Consider the following 22,917-nt stretch of genomic DNA (forward strand, 5'->3'; position numbering starts at 1 on the left):
ACCACATTTTCAATGACTCTAAAAGGACCATCTTGTTTTAAAGGAAGACTACGGTATTGTGGAAAAACCATTCTAGTAAATTCAGAGACTGCTCTCTTACATTGTAACATTTTACACTATCTCTAAAACTTGATTCTTAAAGATAACATATGGAAGGAAATAAGACACATTTTTGTTAAAAAAAGGGCACTGTACCTTATGCTCCATTGATATTAGCGGAGATCTATGAATAAGCCTGTCTTCCTTTCCGCAAGCACAGAAGTCAGCAGAGCAGCCAAAGCACCCCAAAGTCCTCCCAATTTCCCCAATACATCTGGAAATGTCAAGTTACCTGACCTTACACTGGAGCGTAAGTCCCTTCGACACTAAAATCATTGACATAAATATTTATACTTATTACAGAGAATAGTGGCCAGAATGGAAAGAAGACTATTGCTCAAATTTCTTTAGCATTAGCCATGGTAAACATATGTATAGGGTAAATACATCTCTGCAGCTAGTTGAATAAATATTTTCACACATATGCACAAAAATAAATTAAATTTGTATCCTACAGCTAATTTCTTGGATACCTTTTTCCTAGATTCAGGTCTGGTACAAGATAATTCCAAACCTCACATTTTGATACTGAGATATTAAAAATGTGGCTGGCTAGTCATTTTAACTAGATGTACGTTCTCCCTTTCATTCCGTAACTCACAGCAGTATAATTAGCACTCCCTCCTACTGAGTTTGTGAGACGGGTTGAGCTGAGAGAAAGAGACTGGCCTAGTTACCCAGTGAGCTTCTGTGGCTAAGAGTGGACTAGAACTGGGGTCTCCCAATAGCTTCACAGGCCAGACTCACAGCACGTTACCTGTGCTTTTAGGAAAAACCATGTTCTGCTGCATGGAGTAAAGCCAGCTGCAAACATAGGGCCAAATGATACTCAGCTGGGAAGTTAATAAACTTTAATTTGTGGGCATCTTGTGAACCAACCATTGTCTAAATCAGTGTTTCTCAACCTCAGCAATTTTAAGATATGTGGACTTCAACTCCCGGAATTCCCCAGCCAGCAGGTCCACCCAGCTGGTCTAAACTGCCTTGGCCAAGCTGACAAAGTGACGCTGCTCATTCCTAGAACCACTTTGACTGCCAGAATTAACATTAGGAAGAGGAACTCATAAGAGTTTCTCCAGTGTACCTCCACTGCACACTTAGAACAATCTGAATACGAAAATCAGCCTTTCCCGACCAAAAGCCCTCCAGAGGTGTTCCCAGAATTCCTGGCTGGTATTGCCAACAACACTTACAGAAGGAAATCCCAAAGCTGTGTTCCAATACACCTAAAAGGTTCCAGATTGCAAAAAGCTGAGAAATCAGCATCAACAAGGATTTATCATGGCCCATGTGCTACCTGAGGAAGGGCAGGTGGACAAGTGGGATGTAACCCATTTACAGAAGAATGCCTTCCCACCTGAGCATTCATTACCCCTATAGTTACTGCTGGCTTTACTCCAAACAACAGAACATGGTTTCTCCATAGCACATTGGGTGTGAGAAGGATTTGGAGTTTGTTAAAAAGCAGAAAGAGCCTATGTTTATAACAAAATAAATAAAGCTTATCTGACAGTAAAACGGGCTGAGCTGGCATTGTTTCCTGCTCCGCTGGCAATCATGCTTAGCCAGTGCACTCAAAGTTGTATTTTATTGTTGGTTTTTTGGCCCAACTTTATGCTGTCTTGAGTTCTTTCTTTAAAAAGAAGAGCGAGGTGTAAGCATTCTCAATAAATAACTTTTATCAAGGAAGAGTTTCTGGAAAAGCAGCTATATGCTGTTGCAGCAAAAAAAAAAAAAAAAAGCGAGCTTAAAGGCCGACAAATTTATTAGGGCATAAATTTTTTAGATTACCGTCCACTTTCACTTCACCAGTTGCGATCAAACTGAATATTATAATATCGTAGAACTCTTCTTTACTTGATTTTTTTTATTTTTATTTTTTTACTAAGGGCACCACTTAAAATCAGTTCCTCTGAACTAATTCCGGTCGGCCAACCACGAAGACTCCCTCGACTCTTTCACAAAATGCCTTTCTCGTAGTCGTCACGCCGCTTGCACCGGGTTTCATGCTCCCCCCCTCCCCCTCCCGACAAAAGAGGCGCAGGCGCTGCCAACCGTATATGGAAAACGAGAAACACACTTCCCTCCTGCATGTCCATAAAAAGCAGGTGGGCTAAAAGTGCATGCACTCGTTGAGAACTCTAGGAATACGGTGTCCTCTTTGGCCGCGCCAAGCGCAATCTCGGTCTGAACCTCTCACCTGAAACTCTAGCCCTGATTCACCCACTTCCTGCACGCCTCCCGCCCGCGCGCTCTCGAGCAGGGCCGGGCTCTGCCTGCTGCCGTCCCGAGGCGGGCGGTGCTCGGAAGAGCCGGCGTTGCTGGAAAGGGCCGGGAGCAGCGCGCCGAGGGCGGTGCTGGGACGAGCCAGCGGGGAGCAGAGGGCGGTACTGGGAAGAGCTGAAAGGAGGCAGGGGGAGGTGCCCGGAAGAGTCGTTTTCTCGTCGTCTCCTGCACGGACTTTAGGGCTGAGTTCGGGACGGGGCGCCGCGGAGGCATCGGGCCAGGCGAGGCGAGGCGGGCGCACCCAACCGACCGCTGCGAGACAAAGCCGGGGGAAAATCGGGAGGTGGGCCTGTCGGGAAACCCAGCGCTAACAGTCGTCGCCACAGCTGAGCGGGAACAGCCGCCGCAGGTAACTTTCGGCCGAGGAGGCGGTTGGAGGTGGCATGGCGTCGCTTTGTCCGGCTGGGCCTTCCTTGGCCGAGTTGGAAACTTTAGAAGTGGCTGCGGGCCGCCCTCGCCAGCGCTGTGACGGGACCGGCGGCGGCCTTGGCTCCGGTCCCTCCCTCAGGCCCCTTCTCTGCCTTCTGCTTCCGTCCCCTCCCCACAAAGGCCCGGCGGAGAGAGACCAGGAACTGCCCGGAGGAGGGCTTCCCTGCCCCTCGTCTCTTCCCCTCCTGCGCCAGCGGCCTCCCCCCCCCCCAATTGGGCGGTGTCCCCATTCCAGGGAGTTGGGAGCGCGCTCCTCTACAGGAGGAAGGAAGGGCAAGCGGAGCAAGGAAGTCGGTTTTTCTGACTTTCTTTTGCCCCAAGTTGGCTCAGCCCGCCATAGCAAGAGGCTCTGACTTGAGTCTGCTGCATTGAAAGTATGTCAGAAGTTTCTCGCGGGTTTGATGCTGTGAGTGTGGTCATATTCCACGGGTATTTTTGCTGTAGAGAAGGTAAACGTGCAACGCCCTTTCTCCCAAAAGGAAACAGGACGCGAGTAAGAAATGGAGAGGGTGGAGAAAGAGACTCACTCTTCCGTCATACATTAGCGTGAGAAGTTGCTACCAGCTGAGATAGTAAGTCATTGGTGCCTTGTTCCCAATGGAAGCAAAGTACTTTTGAGGGACTTTTGAAAACTGCTAGTGCTCAAGCAACGAAAGTGCTAGCTAAGCAGTTACTAGATCCACAGTCACCTAAGCTGGTTTTAACTACACGTTCTATTTTAAAGAAACTTTGTCAAAAACCAGCAGGTTTCAGCAAACTGCTGTCTTAAATCTTTTTGGCTAAATCTTATATTGACATAAAGGGCTTTGTAAGACAGCTTATTCTAAAACAACATTGTAAATCTTTATGTATGAATAAATAGTATATGATGCTTTTTTTTTTAGGTACTGTGTTAATCATCAACTTGCTGTATTTTTTAAAATTGGGTTTCTATTATCAATTACTCAAACATCCCAAGTTTCATAAATCTGTTCCACAGTTTTTTAACAGGATTGTTTCTATTATTTTGCTATAAGCATCTGTGCTATAAGTAGCATATGTTGCATTAATCAAACAAATGAATGTTAACTTTTGTATTAGGAAAAGTAATTATAGTCTTAGTTCAAGTAATTTCTGCTGCTCTTATCCTGAGAACAAGTTGGCTGTATTATGTTTTCTCATAAAAAATATAATTTAACAGACTTGGTATTAACTACCTGGAGTAAAGTGGTGACATGAAACATTCACAGCTTGTGTTGTGATTTCCATGTCCATTATAGTTCAAATATTGAAAGTATTTAAGTAACTAATTCAGATGTATTACTGAATATAGTAAGCAAATTTTATATGAACTTTATAAAATATTTTACATGGGGCTACCTGCTCTCTAAATTGAAATCTGAACAGGAATAGTCATGCGCACTCTGAGATAGGAAATCCTGCCACTTCACAGCTTCTGTATCACCTGAATATTACTTTCAAAGGCAGCAGGATGTGTTAGTGTTGGAGATACCGTGAAAGAGATTTCCATCATGTCACTCACATGAACTATAAGGATATGTCTGAAGTCACCAAGAATTGTGCTTGATTCAAGGATGATTTTACCTTTGAAGAACATGAAAGCAGTTTTGTGTTGCTCCTGTAACACCATTAAGATTATCCCATATGTTAAATTAGGGATTTACCAATCATTCTGTGCCTATTGGTGCATCTGTAACTTTACGTCCAGACATTTTCACTTTCTCTTGCTTTTCTTTTTATTATTATTTTGTAGAACTGTAAAATAGCATTCATTTGTTCCTGCTGTATGTTTTATGAGAAACCTACTTTATTATGTCAGTACTGCTTATTTGTCTACTTATTTGTCCTAATCAACCTAATATTTCTTCACTCCCTTGGTAAAAGTACACATAAATTTGTGTCATCTCTTCCCCCTTTTCTACATGGTGCATATTTAATGTGGTTTCTTCTTTTTAAGAAGCCTCTGTCTCTATCACTAGCAATAAGAGAAACCCAACATTAATACCTGAACAGTTGCTTTTGGAACCCTTTCTTGGATTTGAATGTTTGGTCCTAGCATAGCCAGTTGTCCTTTGCAACATATATCTGAAAAATAGGCACAGTTTAAGGTCCAAAGTTTGGAACTGAGCCAAAATGTGTGAGGCAAGAAACAGAATATATTCACATGTATAAGGCAAAAAAGAATTTTGAAAATTATACAGTCCCAATGTATACATTGATCAAGATTCTTACATTAGCTTTTGTCTCTGTTATGGTAGCTATAAAGTGATGTTGGAAGCTCTTCAATTAAAAGCTAATAAAGTTTCTTTTCAGTAATAGGTAACATACACATGTTCAAGATTTTAAAGTGAAAACCATCTGGAATGAAGTATTATGGATTGTGATTGAATATGACAGATTAGAGCTAGGAAATGCTTTTTCAACCTGTTTTGTTTTGGAAGATAATACAGTGTCAAGAATAGAAATAGACAGCTATCTTACTAGGTATTTACTGGAACTGAAAATTCATATTCTGATATGATATTGCCAGATGTCTTGGCATATTGGAACACACACTACATAGGGTTGCCCTTGAAGACCATTCAGAAGCTTCAATTGGTCCAGAATGAATGCCTTGATATGCCTATGTGACTCTGCTCTGCAAGCTGCAATGGTTACCGGTTTGCTTCTGGGTGCAATTCAAGGTGCTGGTTATGACCTATAATGCCCTATATGACATAGGCCTGGTGATTTGAAACCCTGCTGGCTTTCCAGGGGCCCAAAAAGACCTGGCTGTTCTCCAAGGCCTTGGGCTGGAGCCCTCTCTGTTGGTTATTAGATATTGGTAGGATGTTGGGGAGTGTCTGCCAGGTTTGTCATGTTTTATTTCTTTTTCTTCTCTTCTGATTTGGCTTTTATTGTTTTTATATTGTTTAGCGCATTATGCCAGCCCCACTAGGTAGACCAGACCAGGAAATTAATTCCACAAGAAGGCTAAAATTATTTTTATGAGATTGGTTATACATGTAGTCCTCACTTAATGACCATTTGTTCAGCAAATGTTTGACATTACAACAGTGCTGAAAAAATGAACTACAATCCATGCCTGAAGGATCCGGCTGTTGCAGCACCCCCGTGGTCACATGATCAAAATTCAGGTGCTTGGCAGCCTGCCTGCACTTGCAGGGATGCTGCAACTCCCCCACCCGCCTATCTCCTCCCCATCTATGCACTTTTGGCTACCCTGCACAGTGGCTCTCGGTGGCAGCAGCACCAAGGCTGAAGTAGAGACCTGAGGCCTTCAGCAGTCTTGGCCAGCTGCCTCAAGCCCCACACCTCTGGCCTTCGCTGCCTTGTGCCGTTCCCTTGCAAGGCAACAAAGAATGGGACACTGGCTTTAGGAAAAGAACAAGAGGCGCAGCTTGGGGAAGGAATGGGACACCAACTTGCAGAAGGTATGGGGGACACAGCTTTGGGAAGGAATGGGACGATGGTATGCTGGCTTTAGGAAAGGAACGAGAGGCATGGCTTGAGGAAGGTACGAGGTGGCAAAGACCAGCGGTGTGGGGCCTGAGGCAGCATTTTTCAGTGGCAGCAGTGGTGCTGGGGCTGAAGTCAAGACCTGGGGGTGGTGGCAGCTGGCCAAGACTCTTGACCTTGGGCCTCTACTTCAGCCCCAGCCCTAGCCCTGGCACTGCTGCCGACAAGTGGTGCTGTGCAGGATGGACAAAAGGGCATAGATGGGGGGGAGATGGGTAGGGGGAGTTGCAGCGCCCCTGCAGTCGTAAGTGCTGCTGGACTGGGTGGCTGAGGCTTCCAGGGGCGGCTGCAGCTTTGCACCACACTGCAGCACCCCCTCAACTCACTTGTGGCCTGTGCCAGGCCTCCCCCACCCCATTGAGGCATCCCCATGCTCCTTACCTGGGACTCTGTTCACTTAACGACCTGCCGTTCTTACTTAACAACGGCAGCCCGGAGTGCCGCCATTGTAGTCACTAAGCAAAGTGGTCATGTGATAATTTGTTTAATGATCACATCGCTTAGCAACTTAAATTCTGGTTGCAATTGTAGTCTTTAAGCAAGGACTACCTGTAATAACAGAATTTTGCAAATTTGATTGTTCTGCACCTCCTCCTGCTCGTACTTAGTGAATGATGGAGGTGTCTGCCTGAACTGCTTATTCTGGACTTAAAAAATGTTTCAGCCCCTTTTGCCTAGGCAACATATCCTGAATATCTCCATCAAGGTCATCTTCCTTACTCTCTACAGTGGTAAGACACCCAGAGTTGTTTGGAGCTGGGGGGCACCAAATCAAATCAAATAATAAGTAATAATAAATATCCATAGAATCTTGAGGCTGGCATACTATGTGTAACTTGATATTTTTCTAGTACTGAGAGATGCCTTCTTGATTAGCCTTTCATTTCATCTTTAAAAAGGGGTTGTGTAGAGAGTTTGAGAGTATCTCTTCAATCCATATTTGTACAGATACTTTGGAAGGGTTAATTAAGAAAATAGTAAAATACTTCTTAACCTATATACATCCTCTTTCATAGCTTTGAAGCAAGAGTAACTTTAAACCCCTGCTTGAAAACTGTCTATGGGGCTTTGTTTCCATTTGTTCAACAAATTATGAGCTGTATCAACCTTTTTTTTGCCTTATTCTTTTTCTGCCTCTGTGCTTCCCTATAAGTAAAGGTTTCTCAGCATTTTTGGGTTGAAAGGCACATTTGAAATTTGCAAGTATATCGTGGATAATATTATGAGAAGTCTTCTACAAGAGGCTTCCTTCTTCACAAAATGGTTGCAATGACGTTATGAACAGTCACTGAGCACTCAACTAATAAAGGACAAACTATTGATGGTGCTCTGCCATCCTCTGTACCCGCCCCCATTGGTTTTGTGGGAAAATGAGTGCATTTATAACAAAGCATTAAGCTGCAGTTCACTATTTTTATTTTCTAATATTGTCTGGGGTATACAATGATTTTTGGGAAATAATGATAATGCTAAAGGTTGCCATTTTGCTTTGTAACATGCCAACTCCCCATTTAAAATTAAAAATCTGAAAAGCTTTAAAGTCATGGAAGCCAGAAGGTCTAAGGGAGATATTCACAGGTACATAATTCCCCTTGGGCATCATTTTAGGGACCTTCATTTTGAGTTGTGTGTGTGTGTGCACATGCATAAATAAATGTCTTATGTATGTATAAAAATTGATTTATGAGCAAACAGAACTTTTCCATACATGTGTCCCTCTATCTGGGATTGATTTCTTTGGGATATCAAATCAATTTCCCCTTAGTTGCGGGATATTCCTTATTAGAGATAAGGACACATACTGCATATCCATAGAAGGTTTTCTGAAAGGCATGGATAGGCATTATAAGATAAAAGACTTGGCAAAGAATTCTAGAAAGATGCTTGCTACAATAATTGTATCAGAAGGCACCATTCTAAACATGTTACAGCAATGTGTGCTTTAAGTAGAAATTATCAACTGAACAAAATACATCATAGCAATTTCTCCTGGCTTGTATTGAGGGTGGGACCTTATTACTCTTTTTTTCAACATTGAGAAAAAAATCTGAATATACTGTATCTAGTTTTGATATAACATTACATTGTCACTAAATGCCATTGAAATTCTTACATATTTTCAAGTTTGCAGACTTAGGATTACTCCCTTCAGTGTTTTTAGAGCTAACATTTAGTACTTCACTAACTTGTTAATTTATCTCCTTCAAAAAATAGCCCCAGATTTTCACCACTTAAAGCTGAGTAATGAAAGTGCTGTCATAGAATGATAAAATCACTAGGTAGTATCTAAATTCAGGGTGTTCCTAGCGGGTGTTCCTGCAGGAGTAAGTTATCCTTTTCCCATTACAGATTGTCCTCGCTATCTGACCATTTGTTCAGCCACCATTTGAAGTTATGATGACACTGAATGGAGTTACGACCTGACCCAAAGTTACAGTGATCTGGGCCCTTGGCAATCGGTTCACCCTCTCACACCCAACCCGCACCACACCCCCATGCACCCAACCTGACCCTCCCATGTACCCCCTCACTCCCTCCCCCACCTGGCAGCACCTGGGCCTTCCAACTTCCTGCCAGCTTCCCCACTAACTTGATTGTGAGAAGCCGGCAGGAAGTTGCCTCATGTAACGACTGGGGCATTTAGTTAATGACGGCTGCCAGGATTGCAGCCACTAAGGGATGCGGTTGTGTGATGTTTCACCTAATGACTGCATCGCTTAGTGACCAAAGTTCCAGTCCCAATTGTGGTTGGATAGCAAGGACTACCTGTACTGTGTGACTGTGGAACCGTTCACTAATTAGTTCATCCAGTGTCGTTGGTTTAATGTGAGTGCTCAAAATAAACAGTATTAAAGAAAATGTGTTTCCATTTATTGTGGTTATTGTTTGCCCCACACTGCGTCTCTGTGGAGTATGTGTTGTGTAATCAAAGTTCTCTGGATAGGATTAATGTTTAGTATATAATCTGCCAGATAAGTATAGTACTTTCATTAATGATGCAGTCATTTAATTGTCATCTAAGCCTCCTGCCAAAATTGCTACAGTATCTCTGTTTTACCGACTTGCTGTATCTAGAATGGAAGTTCCATTTAAAAAAAGGTTAAAGCTTTTGAATGGACTAATGACATCACTGTATAGCTATTTCTGCTCAACAGTTGCATACTTTTTAGACGAGTTTAGATGTCACAGACATGTTTCACTGTGAAATCTGTGAAGCGAATTCTGGTTTGCTGGTATGTTTTTCTGTATTTAAATTTCTCCACTTGATGCTTGGTTTACTAACTATACAATCCACTGGGACCAATCTGCCAGATGTAAAATGGCTGAATGAAGTTACAGGCTGAGAAAATGCAAGAGGAAGAATGGTGGAAGAAGTGAGGGAACAAAGAGCAGAATAACCATTGAGGACAACAATGCAAAAGGAAGATAGGGAACTTTCAAATGTTTATAAGGAATGAGATCAACTAGTTGTATTGGAAGGCTCAGTGAGATACAGAAGCATTGAGTTTTCGAGAACAGTGAGAAAATCAAAAAGGAAATTCTGTTGTATTTAAAATAACGTATTTCTTGTAATTGTAAAATTTCCTGCAGTTTAAGTATGATTGTTGCAGCTTTTTCATAAACCATCCTTAAGCAAGATGTAGACATAAAAATTAATTTAATAAGCTTTCACAATATAAAGAAAAGAAATGGGCTTTTGAGACCAGTTTAAACTATTTCCATAGTTTAAAGTACTGTATTATGGAACAATACAAGAGAATGTATAGTCATAATATGACAGTGGCTTAAAACAAGCAAGCAGCAGTGGGTATCTTGGATAGGTTGAAAACACAGTTCATGCATCCTGTTGGGTTGTAGAGCAGTTAGCATGTACTGGTATCCTGTATTGCAATTCCTCCAGCTATGTCCATCTTTTTTATGGAATGTTGTCCTGATCCTCAGTATATTAGATAGCATGACTGGAAACTTAGAATTGATTTTTTTTCCCCTGTGGGATTATTTGGGTTTGCTGTGCATTGAAGAAGTCTTCACCAGTTAGAAGCTTTGCTGAAAACAGCTAAATGATATTTTGATTATATTAAACTGGTTGGTTGACAGTATAATTTTGAGATTCTAAATTGTAACTACTTTTGATATTTTTTTTTTTGTTATGGTACCTTCAAGTCAATATCATGTCATGTCATGATGTGGAAAGCAATAGGGATATAGAAAAATATTGAATTTGTAAATGCCCCAGATCAAGGGTGAATTGCTATTTTAAGCAAAATGCTGTTTGGGGCATTTTGGAAGTGTTTTGAACTTCAAAAAGCTGTGTTTCAAGCATGAAACACTTTGTTTCACAAACAAAACATTTCTAGAATGCTTGAGAGCCCATTTCACATTTAGATAAGCTGTTTTGCATCAAAATAAGACATTTTGTGTTCACATAGAATGTTTCAAATTTGGAAGATTTTGTACAACCCTATAGAGCAATAATAGGGTATATTTAAACAATGACATTTTCTAGAGATCCCATAATTTGAGGTTCTGAATGTACATAAGTAACTTGTTACCATGTTATGTGATAGAAAAGTAAATGTTTAGAAGAGGGTGTTAGCAAGAAGATGTCAACATTGATAACTTCCTTAAGGCATGTAAAATAACTTACATAACTTTTCAGGTCTGTGATTAGAGGGAAGAAATACTTCTTACTTGCAAAAAACAAGTTTGTCTTGGCATTTTTCTTGTAGTTTTTGCTAAAGTTTCTCCCACCGTAGATGGAAACAGCTGTTATTCAAAGTGATTGGAACTACATTAGCTACAACTAAAATAATTCAACCTTGCCATTTTTTATAAAGGTCCAAGGGAGTCTTTTGTTAGAACTAAGTATTATTATTACTGTTATTATATTTATATCCTGCCTATTTTGTATAACTTAAGATGGAGTACACAGTGTTCCCACTTCCTATTTTCCCCACAACAATAACCCTGTGAGATGGGGTGGGGTGGGGTAATACTGCAGCATGTATTGCATTGTGCCAGCTGCATGTTTATATTCTGCTGGCACAATCCAATATGTGCTGCTATGTTGCTGCATATATTGCTATGTTCTTTTATTGCAAATGCATGAAATGGTTGGAATGGACAGTGCATCTATTCCTTCCTGCTCTACAATTAGGATTATTCATCTACTTATCTTTTATAAGTCACTTTTAACTGGTGGGATGTAGTCTTTTTAAAGAGTAATTGATTTAAGAGAAAGAAAACTGAGATGCAGGGATCTCTGAGATATAGGTCCCTTTTTGAAGTTCAATCTAAAGCAAAGGTTCCAGGATGGCACACAAAATCTAGATGCATCAACTTCAAAATAAGTTTTCTTAAATAGCCAGATTTCACAATATTGATACTATATGATCTTAAGCTATTTTCAATTACTTTTATTTTTGACCCCTTTGCCATTGTGCAAGATTGCATAGTGGCACTCAAGAAAGTTGCTGATCCCTGGACTAAAGGTCAAGAAAGAAATTTCAACTACTAATCTATATATTGTATTGGCTATCAGAAGAACTCTAAGGATAGAAGTAAATGGCTCTATCTTGTGTCAGAGGTATTTAGTCTGTGAATTTAGTTTTGAGTAACTTCCATTGATTACAGTGAGTTTTCTGTTTAAACAGACATTTGTGTTATGTAGAGAACTGAAATAAGAGTGAAATGATTTCATACTTTTCATTCCCAGAAATGACTACCATTAATGCAGGAAATGTTAACTTCAAATGGGATCCTAAAAGCCTGGAAATAAGGACACTGGCAGTTGAAAGGCTGCTTGAACCTCTTGTTACCCAGGTAATAAAAAATTACATATTGTTATCTTTTGCTTTTTATTAATGTTCTGGAACTGATAGATTAATTGCATTGTGAGCTAGTCAGTTGGGCCTACATTAAGTTATCAAGGATGCAGTGAGAATGTTAACCAAGTTGGAATGTTTTCTGTTCATAGCTTTTCTTTTTTGCATTTATAAAGCCATATCAAAATAGAAAATACAGTGGTACCTCAGGTCACGAACGCTTCTGTTCACGACCAATTCGGTCACGAACAGGACCGTTCGCAAAATCTTGCTTCCTTTCGCGAACTCCGCATCAGGTGATGAACAGGACCGCGGCCATTTTCCCTGCTGACACATGTGGTCGTGGCTTCCTGTAGGGAGGGGGATTCTCCCTCCAAACAATAACCGCCTCCCCACCCACCTTCCTGTCCTCCACGCCTCAAGCAAGGTTAGCGTTCTCTCTCTTCATAGTGTACTGTACTGTACTTTGTGTCATATTTTTGTGGTTTAAAAAAAAAAATACACATGGTTCAGAACAGATTAACCATATTTACATTGAACCTTATGGGAAAATTTGATTCGGGTCGCAACCAAAAGCGGTTGGCAACCAAATTCGTAGGGGTCAGAACGGATTAACCGTATTTACATTGAACCTTATGGGAAAATTTGATTCATGTCACGGAACAAATTAAGTTCGTGACCCGAGGTACCACTGTATCAGGGATTTAAAAAGAACCTTTAAAGCTGGTATATAACCGCATCTTTCCTGAAGTCTAAGATGGAAAATACCTAAATATTAGGGTTAGAGATGGGAAGACAATGTTACAATTTGGCATATTAAATCAACTTTGGAAGACTGATGAGCAAAAATCAACATATTTCTATTGCTGTGAGTTTTCTTTTAAAGATGAACTTAAGTATAATTAAAATGACATCCAGTATTAATAGAATTTTTTTAAGTTTAGCAAAAACACTTAAAGCTGAATCACTGGCATACTATTAAAAGTGAGAACAGGCATCATGGGCATTGTGTCCTTGATCTCATAGCAAGTTAACTGCATAAGTCCCACTTAAATTAGTGGAACTTAAATGGCCCAGAGCTAGCCCAAATGATTTCAGTGATATTTAAGTACAATTAAATATGATTTTACATAGACTTTCAAATATATGTTGCAGTCTTAGATACACACATTTTTCCTTTTCCTGTTCAAGATATCCCTTTCTCTTTTTTTATGGTATCTATGGTTGTTGATAGCTCTGTCAAACTGAATATTCATCTAATGGAATCCAAATGTCAAAAGGTAGCCATGGGTAACTTTAAACCTAACAGTAACCCTGATGCTAACTATAATTTCTGAACCAGAAAATATTGATATGGCTATCATTTAACTTAAAACCAGAGATACCACAGAGGTAGAGGGGAGCACCAGAGCCTGAACTAATAATATCTCAAATCATAGTTAGGAAAACAAAATTTCAAATCCATGTTTAAATGTAACTCATTAGCCCAGTCCAAATAATGTCAGCCCCATTGGGATTCACATATTAGAATAACATATTTTATGTGTGGTCAAAACCCAAAAATAACATTCAACACAGCCTTGTTTTTAAGCAAAGCAATGCATTTGAGATCTACATATGTGGGGTCAATTGGAGTGAATTGCCGGGGTGATATGGAAATATGATTTGTATTTTCACTTACATGTATACCTACTTATACTTATTACTCTATTTTTATTCATGTTTTATTTAATCTGTTTGTTACATTATTTTTGTAAAGAGTTTTATTAATTATTTACTGTCTAATTGTTATTTTGATAAGGCCTTAGGGCTAATCAATAAACTTTGATTTGATTTGATTTTAAAATATGTCAGGAGTCGTCATAAACATGTCACAATAGATAATGTAGTGTGCCATGGATTTAATGCTAGAAGGTGGGGATTGACATGCCATTAACAGTTAAACTGAACAGTAAGAAAATAGGAACAGTTAAGAGAATTAAGCAGTAAAAATAGAAATAGTTATGAAGATATAAGAGTGAAGAAATAAAGTTGCTTCTAAAGCACATACCTACATTGCTTCCAATTCTTATTTCATATTCTAGAATATTATAGGTGCAATTGGCTATGTTACTGATATGAAGGTTCCACAAGTATTCAATTTTTTTTTCACACATTACTGACTTATGGGTGTATGAAAGTCAACAGGGTATATAAATGTTTTGAATGTTTCTAGATTTTTAAACTGAGTTCTAAAAAAATCCTTTTAGTTGAAGCTTTGTTTACTTAAATGTGGCATGTGTTATTTGAATTATCTTGTTCAAGCAATGAAATTTTGGTTGCAATCGCATTCATAGGGAATTTCTGCCATATTAAATAGTTAAAGCTTTTCAACTGAAAAAGGGATCATATTATGCTGTTTCCAGGTCACAACACTGGTGAATACTAGCAACAAAGGTCCTTCCAACAAAAAAAGAGGCCGATCTAAAAAGGCACATGTTCTAGCTGCATCAGTTGAGCAAGCAACAGAGAACTTTTTGGAAAAGGGGGAAAAAATTGCAAAGGAGAGCCAGTTTCTTAAAGAAGAACTGGTTGCAGCTGTGGAAGATGTTCGCAAACAAGGTATACCTTTCATAAAGTTGTAATTCCTATGATTGTCCACGCTTGTAAATTAATTCACAAAAGTTACCAATTAAAAAAAAAAAATAGTTTGCCTGTCAGTACGTGCATATATTTAAACACCAGTTTTGGGATACATTCAGCTTTTAATATGCATCAGCATGTTTTATGTAATTTCACTATTTTTATTTACGTATACCTTATATCTAGGGCCTCAAAGAAGTGTGTATAATTCTTCCACACTCAGCTTAATCTCATAGTAGGCCTGTGAGAAAGATTGGACGGAGAAATATTGAATGACCTTGAGTCAGCCACTAAATTTGTGGAATGAAATTTTGTCTTTATTGACTGATGACTGCAAAAGTACTGCTTCAACAATATTCTTTGTAAAATTGAAAATGGATCCATTATTACCACCAGAGGATTTTTTTGTTTTTTGCTTCCAAAAAACTTGGCTGATCTCAAACTGTCTTTAACTTAGATGATTGTATTGATATCTTCTACTACTGAAGAAACATAGTATTTTCCTCCCCCTGCCCCCATTTTTAAAATTTTAATGGAGTGTGTTATCTTCTAACAAAAAGCTATAATTTTAATGGGGCTATGTAAACCATCTAAAACAAGATGTTTGAGAACACATAGTGGCACATACAGAGCACCTCTTTTTGCATAATTAAAGCAGGCACATCATTTTCTAGGCTTGTGCAGCTGCTTCAGAAATCTCCCAGGTGTCTTCACATTAATGTGCATGCAATTTTGCTTCATTTTTCTAGCAAAGCAAGGTAGCTGTTTATCCACGTGTATGTCAACAAAACCAGGAGCAGTTTCCAAACCAACTACATTTCTAAAAAGATAGTCTGCTTTAAGAGTTCAAAAAGCAGTGATTAGTACATGCACCCATGCATTCCAGAACACCTTTGTACAGCCTAAATTCTAATATTACTTACCAATAACTGAAATTATTTTACATTATTCCCATTTTGTAACTTGACAAGGCTTAGAGATATACAGTATTTGAATTCGAAAGGTGTTTGAAATCCAGCATAGTCACTCATGGCAATGCTTCCTTAATGAAACTATGCCTTTTTCTGGGCTTGCACAATGTTGCTGAGTACAACCAGAAAAAGATGTGGCTTCTTTAAAAGAGTCACTAACACAATGAGTGTACTCATCTTTCCAGTTTCAGGCTGAATATTTGCACATCTTATTAAGGCCATTGAATTCTATATAAGCAGCAAAATTCTTAATCTTGCAATACTTGTTTAAGTGCCAAAATTAAATTGTTTTGGTAGAGAATGTGATGAAAATGATAATGATAGATGTTTTAATGGAAAATACCCATGCCATTTTGGTTTTGGCTGAATTTAGTATGCTGGCCTAATGATTATAAAAGCTGAAGCAATGTAGCTATTTTCTGTGTACATAGGAGACTTGATGAAGAGTGCCTCTGGAGAATTTGCTGATGACCCATGTTCTTCTGTGAAACGAGGGAATATGGTGAGAGCAGCTCGGGCCCTCTTGTCAGCAGTTACCCGACTACTTATTTTGGCTGACATGGTGGATGTATACAGACTACTTGTACAACTTAAAGTTGTAAGTCTTGAATATATTATTCACTATTTTAATGGTATTGTATTAAAATACATTCAGAATAATTGTTTCTAAATTACAAGAAGGGGTGTTAATAGAGCAAGATCATGGCTTTTATGTCCTGCTTTGGAGCTTTTAAGAAATGTTGGGTTATTGTTGGAAACAAGATTCTGGCCTAGATGGAATATTTCTGTAAAATAGAAGATCTGTTCCTATGTTGTTACTTACTGTCATGTTGCTTGACAGATTTCCCATCAGTTGAACAAATTCTGTTTTACTTCTTTCCCTCAGGCAATTCTTTAATTTTAATTTGGATCTGCTGTGTTAGTGGTCTTTTTATGTAAATTTATATTGTTAAATTCAATGTAAAACATTAATAGCATATTGAAATCTAATATTCCCAAATGTAATAGATTTTTTTCTTGTTTTACTAGCATGTCTGGTTTTATTCATTTGCTTGGGGTTGGGGTTAAACCATATATCTCTTGCTTGAGTGTAGTGGCTTTGTAAGTAACTCCTTTCCTAGAATTCATATTAAATTATACATATTGTGAATAATTTAAAACTGATTTCATCTTCTAGGTGGAAGAAGGCATCCTAAAACTAAGAAATGCTGGAACTGAACAAGATTTAGGAATACAGTATAAAGCTCTTAAACCAGAAGTGGATAAGCTTAATATAATGGCAGGCAAGAGACAACAGGTATAGTAATTTTAGGATTATTTACTTTTACAAAATCTGACTATGTAATACAGAAACAGTTGTAATAGAAATGCCAAAATGATATCATTGACCATTGTGTAAAGAGGATGTATAAATTGTGATGTAAGTTAAAGGAGCCTTGGGTTTTAAAGAAAACCAAAGCTGCCATATGTGTAGACAAACACTCTATCTGCAAGGCAGACAATTGTAAGTAATGCACCTTGGTGGACTAATAGTAAAAGATGATTAGTAAAAGAGATACTGACCTGAAAAGATAAACCAGTCATATTAGAGGGGTAGAATCCAGGAGACAAAAGATATTTCTGACAAGTTACAAGAATCAGATGATTAACATTGCTGAAAATTCATGCCATAATAAGCTTGGAAAAGATACATGAATCCACCCAATTTGTGCTAGTAGCTACTCATGTGCCCAGTTTAATACTGGAGAGGAGCTTCTATGCAATAGAAATCTGCATTTTGTTTGCTCCTGCTTGCAACACTGCTGCTTGTTTCCCTGGCTCTTTCCTTTCTACATTATGCCACTCATGTAATCTGCTAAGACACATAAGGGGTGATTATCTGCAAATTGATCCTTTTTCAGAAGGAAAGATTGAAAGTGGCTCCAATTTACTGCAGATCTCACAGAAAATATATCCCAATCTATCCGCTTCTTACTCCTGTTCTAAGGAACTGACTGAATGTGTGTGAAGAAGAAACTTTAGTCAGCTGCTTCAGGTGTTGCTGGTCTCCTGAACATGATTAGCAGAATAAAGAGGGCTATTGGCTTAATCCACAATTTCTTCTCTATGGAACAGTTTAAAATCAAGCTGCCCATTTTTCTCAGAAGTTACAGAACAAAAGTCATGTCTGTGCAACTGTTACTAATTACATAATTATTCAGTTGAATAACTTGTTCCAGTGGGGTTGAGGTTGTTGTATAAACTGGTATAAAGAGAGACAGCAAGGCTGTTTGTTGTGAGACACTGCTGCCTGCTTAATACACACTTCTGGATAAGCGTATTAGGCTTTGGCTTACACTTTTTCTCTGCAGTTCAGATGGAAAGCTTACAGTAACTTCAGTTACAAAAATTGACATTTGACACTCTTCATTTGCCAACATTATTGTGTTCCAAAAACCATGTAATTTTCTGATGCTTCCTGATACAGGCTATGCTAAATTTCTTAACTGAAACAGAGTTCAGATAAGGAATACACAAAATGTTCCTCTCCAGGTTCTGTGGGACTGCACCAGCCCTTCTCTATTGGCCATTGCAGTTTATATGTGGAGTATCAGATATTGTCACAGCTGATATAAACACTAAATTCCAAAAAATCTTTTATCCCTATATAAAATAATGTTATTGTTTCAAACACTTCTGCAGGAACTGAAAGACATTGGTCATCGTGATCAAATGGCTGCAGCCAGAGGAATTCTTCAGAAAAACATTCCTATACTTTATACTGCTTCTCAAGCTTGCCTCCAGCACCCAGATGTAGCTGCTTATAAAGCTAATAGGGACTTGATCTACAAGCAGTTGCAGCAGGCAGTCACAGGAATCTCTAATGCTGCCCAAGCGACAGCTTCTGAAGACTCTGTCCAGCATCAGAGTGGTGGTGGAGAGTTGGCTTATGCACTTAATAACTTTGATGTAAGTTTTACATTTGTACAACAAATAAGTTTTGGCACCATATTTCTGGAGCAATATGATTGACAGACTTTCTGATTTTCAACCTTGACATGGATATCGTTATTGTATAATTCTAAAGATAAATAAAAGTACTGTCTTTCAATGTACAGTAGGATCTAACTTATTTGCAGCAATCTGAATGTGTTTGTTGTACATATTTTAATAATACCCAGCTCAAACCAACTCTAGCAGTTTAGAGAGGCAAATTGCCTGTAATTGTGTTATAACAACACTAAAAGTCTGTTCTCTCTTACTGAAAAATCAGAATTTTCTATGATTTTATTTAAAATTTCATTCATGTTGACTTCCATTTTGGAGGCTAGGCTTTCAGATTTTCCAGAGCTCCGAGAGGCTGTCAAATAACCAGGAATAGGTTATTCCTGTGCTTTCTCAGCACAGTTTCAGTTTACTCTGTGTTTCACCTGGACTATTTTTGAGTGATACCTGTGATATGCCTATCTCTGGTTGAGAACCACTGCCCCTAGTCAATCACATGCAGCTCTCCATAGCCTCTGTGGGGCAATTTTCCCAGCCAAATTGATCTTCCACTATTCAGCTTTCCAACTTTATTCTTTTTTTTCCTGAGCAATTGATCTCAGATTGGCCACTTGGAATGAGGTCAAGGCTATAGTACCTCTGATAGAATCTCAGGAAGTGCAGCTTGTACAATAAACTACATTATCCATTCATAGTGTTTGGGACATCTTTTTCTTTTCACCTGGTCACCTTAAATGAGTTATTAAATTCTGTGACCCTATAGAAATGCTGCTGCCAAGAGGGCTTTGTGCTTGAGCAATAGTTTTGGTGAACGTTCTTACTAAAGGGAGACACCAAATATTTGGTATATATGTTTTCTCTGGGTAGAGAATGTGTAAGCTTCCTTAATAGGTTTTAAGAAATAATTGGCCTCAGACTTTTCTAGGGCAACTTTTAAAGGAGTTTTCTCTCAGGTGAAAAGTCACTTTCCTCAACAAAGTCTCTTAACATTCCCTTTTAATATTTCAAATAGGTCACTTCTAGCTGCATTGGCAAAGTGTGGAGAAAATAGGTTCACTATTAGATATGTGAAATATTATAGAATAGACAAAAAATATTGCCACATGAGACTTTACTGAGCAGTGCTTCATACAGTAATGTTAAGATAATGGCATCATTAGTGTTATATTAAAATATTTTTGTGGGAGTGGTGATACTAAAACTTTAGAAAGCTTAGCACCTAGGAGAATTTTTATAGAAAAATAAAATGCTGCTATTTTTTAAAATAATAAACCTGGTTAATGAATATTTCTTTAAGAAATAACGATATACAGCATAACTTGAAAAACTGACAGACTGACAAACCGCAGAAGTGAAGTCTGCTCTCTGATAACATAAGTGAAATCAGTAATGGAGCCTTAAGTTCATATAATGTTTTGTTGCATGCTTCTTTTTAAAATTAATACTCAAAGGTAAGAGAACAATGTAAGATTAGAATCCTACTGCTAATATAAATCTCTGTAGACTGAAAACATGTATTTGCTTAGTTCTGGATAATGTATTGGTCTAAATGTTTTAGTACTGTGCATGTTAAACAGACATATTCTGTGGTAAATCTAAGAGATCTTCATCAAACTAATCCAGGGTAGCATGTCACTTTATTAAAAGTTATAAAACATTTCTTCTTAACAGAAACAAATTATTGTAGATCCTTTGAACTTCAGTGAAGAGCGTTTTAGGCCGTCCTTAGAAGAGCGCCTGGAGAGTATCATTAGTGGTGCAGCCCTAATGGCTGACTCATCCTGTACACGTGATGACCGACGGGAACGCATAGTGGCAGAGTGTAATGCAGTGCGACAAGCCTTGCAAGATCTGCTTTCAGAATATATGGGAAATGTGAGTAACAAGTGTACTTGCAAATATTTCCTTTTCATTTGAATTTTGGGGAACAGTAAAACAATGTGATTTGAATTAGAAAATTTTTACAGATACTCCTGAAAGTAAAGTTTAGGTCATTAAAATTTTTAATTGTTCTGTCATGTTCTTTTGCTGTGTTGCATATTTTTTTTATTAATTTTGGAAATAGGTTTGAGGATAGGTTAGAATAGTAGTGAGTTTCAAAGGTTTGGATTTTTCCTCACTTAGAATTGATTCTGTATTAAAAGAATGGGAGAAATAGTTGTTGGATTTGACAGGATTACAGTAGATGAATGCCAAAGATACGTAATACTTGTAAATTGAAATAATTTACATTTCTTGCATATAAAAACAATGTCACAGTTATTTAAGACAATCCACGTACGTGTTTGCAACTCATAGTTCAGCCAGTAATATTGATTTTTTAATAGGGTAATTTTTTTGTGCCTAAGTATAATGTCCCATCTACATGTGTACAAATGTATTGAATAGAGCAGGGCTGGGCAACCCATGGGAGGGATGTAGCCTCTACAGCCCCTTTTTTGGAACTGAAAGATTATGCCACCACATTTTAGCATTAGGTTACTGTATAATAATGTTATCCTGCTGATTTTTGGCAAACAATGAAAAAATAGACACATTAAACTTCAAGTAGTCTTAGCATACCTATCAAACTTTAAAATAACACCCTGAAAATGGGTTGATGGATAAAAATGCTAAATCTATCCTTTTGTTGATTGCCTAGCCTACTTAAGCTAATAGCAGTTGAAATTAAATGTTTAACTCATGTGTAAAACTGGCTGAACAAAACCCATCTTCCACACTTTGTATGAATTAGAGTGTACCAGATGAGGTTCCTGGGTTACATCCAGCCTCCAAATGTCTTGGGAGAAGCCCTCAGGGACTTCCTTAGCAGCCAGAATGTTCAAAATAATTTATGACAAGCTTATCTTTCTCTAAATGAATTATGTGTGGAAAAAGCACATTCGGAATATAATCAGAATTGTGATATCTATTGGCAGTTATTAGGTTAAAAAAATCTTACTTAGCTAGACTGAACAAATACACCTGCTCTAGATGACTTAGCATGGCTGTGTTTATGTTTGTAAAATAGAGGACAGGGTTGATAAACTGATGTTACAATGTGTTACAGTCAATTTCCAATCTATTTCTATGAAAGAACTCTATTTGAATTGAAGGTAGAAAAGAGAGACAAGTGGTGGAAAGGTGGGGGATAAAGATAGCAGGTTGTCTTGTGCAAAGAAAGAATTCGGGCTTTTTTTTTTTTTAATGAGGAAATATGAGGAGCTAAGTAGAAGGAAAAAAATCATAAGAGAAGTATTACAGTGGCAAGTATTACAGTGGTATTCCTTTGGGTCTTTTGTTACATTGCTTAACTTACAACTGCACCCAGAAAAACATCTAAATTTGCTCACAGTCACTAACTAGTTCATTCTTTACAAATCCCTTTTTCTCCCCTTTCCATTATTTTCCCTTCTCAGATGAAGAAGTAAGAAACTTTGAGTAAATGAGTTGGGAAAAAGAATAGGAAGGAATACTAAATAGCGCCTGTATTTTGACATAGGTTATATTTGTATTATTTTCTAAGTTGATCTGTTAACTAAGAATTACACAGAATATACTTTCCTGCTGTAAAATACTACATTGTTTTTTGAATTCACATATTTAAGTAATATTTGCAACTTTATTTAAATCCCTTGGTGACTTAAATCACCTTGGTTTTGAAATCAGTCTAAGCTATCATGATATTAATGATTTTAAATCATTGTTCTTCAACTTAGGGGAAAAGGAGACAGGACTCTACAGTTAAAATGTAATAGTAAAATGTTGTGCATATTGATGTCACACAGTGAATTTGCATGAAACAAAACCAGTATTTGCTAAAATGCTGGGTTCCCAGTACATCTAGTGCAGGTTGCTGAAGTGAACTGTCCCATAAGCTGGCACAGCTAACAAATGACAGGCAACTCTGTCCATAATTGACTTAGCACAGAGTTGTCTTTTAGAACAAATGATAGAATAAAATCATGGCTTGCTCTTGGCTTCTTTCCTTGTCTTGTTCCAAGAGCAATAAGACAAAGTCCCTGGTTTGGACAACAGACTTGAAACTACAGATGGAGATTCATATTGTTTAGTTAATCACACCTGCTTGCTGGAGGCACCAGAGTGCATAGATTAGAGCAGCTTGCATCATCAGATGCTTTTTGTATCAGGAGAGAAAAAAATCATTCACGGCATTTGGCTTTTAATAAAACTTTGAATGG

General features: G+C 38.2%; 1 protein-coding gene across 1 annotated transcript in view; it reads left to right on the plus strand.

The window, feature by feature from the left end:
- Window positions 1-2,475: 2,475 nt before the first annotated feature.
- The window catches only part of CTNNA1 (catenin alpha 1), a 69,038-nt gene continuing 48,596 nt past the window's right edge, over window positions 2,476-22,917 (plus strand). Inside the window, exons 1-7 of the mRNA XM_007430216.4 lie at window positions 2,476-2,734; window positions 12,050-12,156; window positions 14,564-14,759; window positions 16,183-16,349; window positions 16,929-17,048; window positions 18,434-18,700; window positions 20,408-20,611. Of these exons, the coding sequence (XP_007430278.1) occupies window positions 12,052-12,156; window positions 14,564-14,759; window positions 16,183-16,349; window positions 16,929-17,048; window positions 18,434-18,700; window positions 20,408-20,611 (1,059 nt within the window). The 5' untranslated portion in view covers window positions 2,476-2,734; window positions 12,050-12,051. The remainder of the gene's footprint in view (window positions 2,735-12,049; window positions 12,157-14,563; window positions 14,760-16,182; window positions 16,350-16,928; window positions 17,049-18,433; window positions 18,701-20,407; window positions 20,612-22,917) is intronic.

Source organism: Python bivittatus, unplaced genomic scaffold (assembly GCF_059951505.1).
Source record: "Python bivittatus isolate LINGU-HERP-01145 unplaced genomic scaffold, Pbiv_v1 ctg000020_np1212, whole genome shotgun sequence".
NCBI classification, from domain to species: domain Eukaryota; kingdom Metazoa; phylum Chordata; class Lepidosauria; order Squamata; family Pythonidae; genus Python; species Python bivittatus.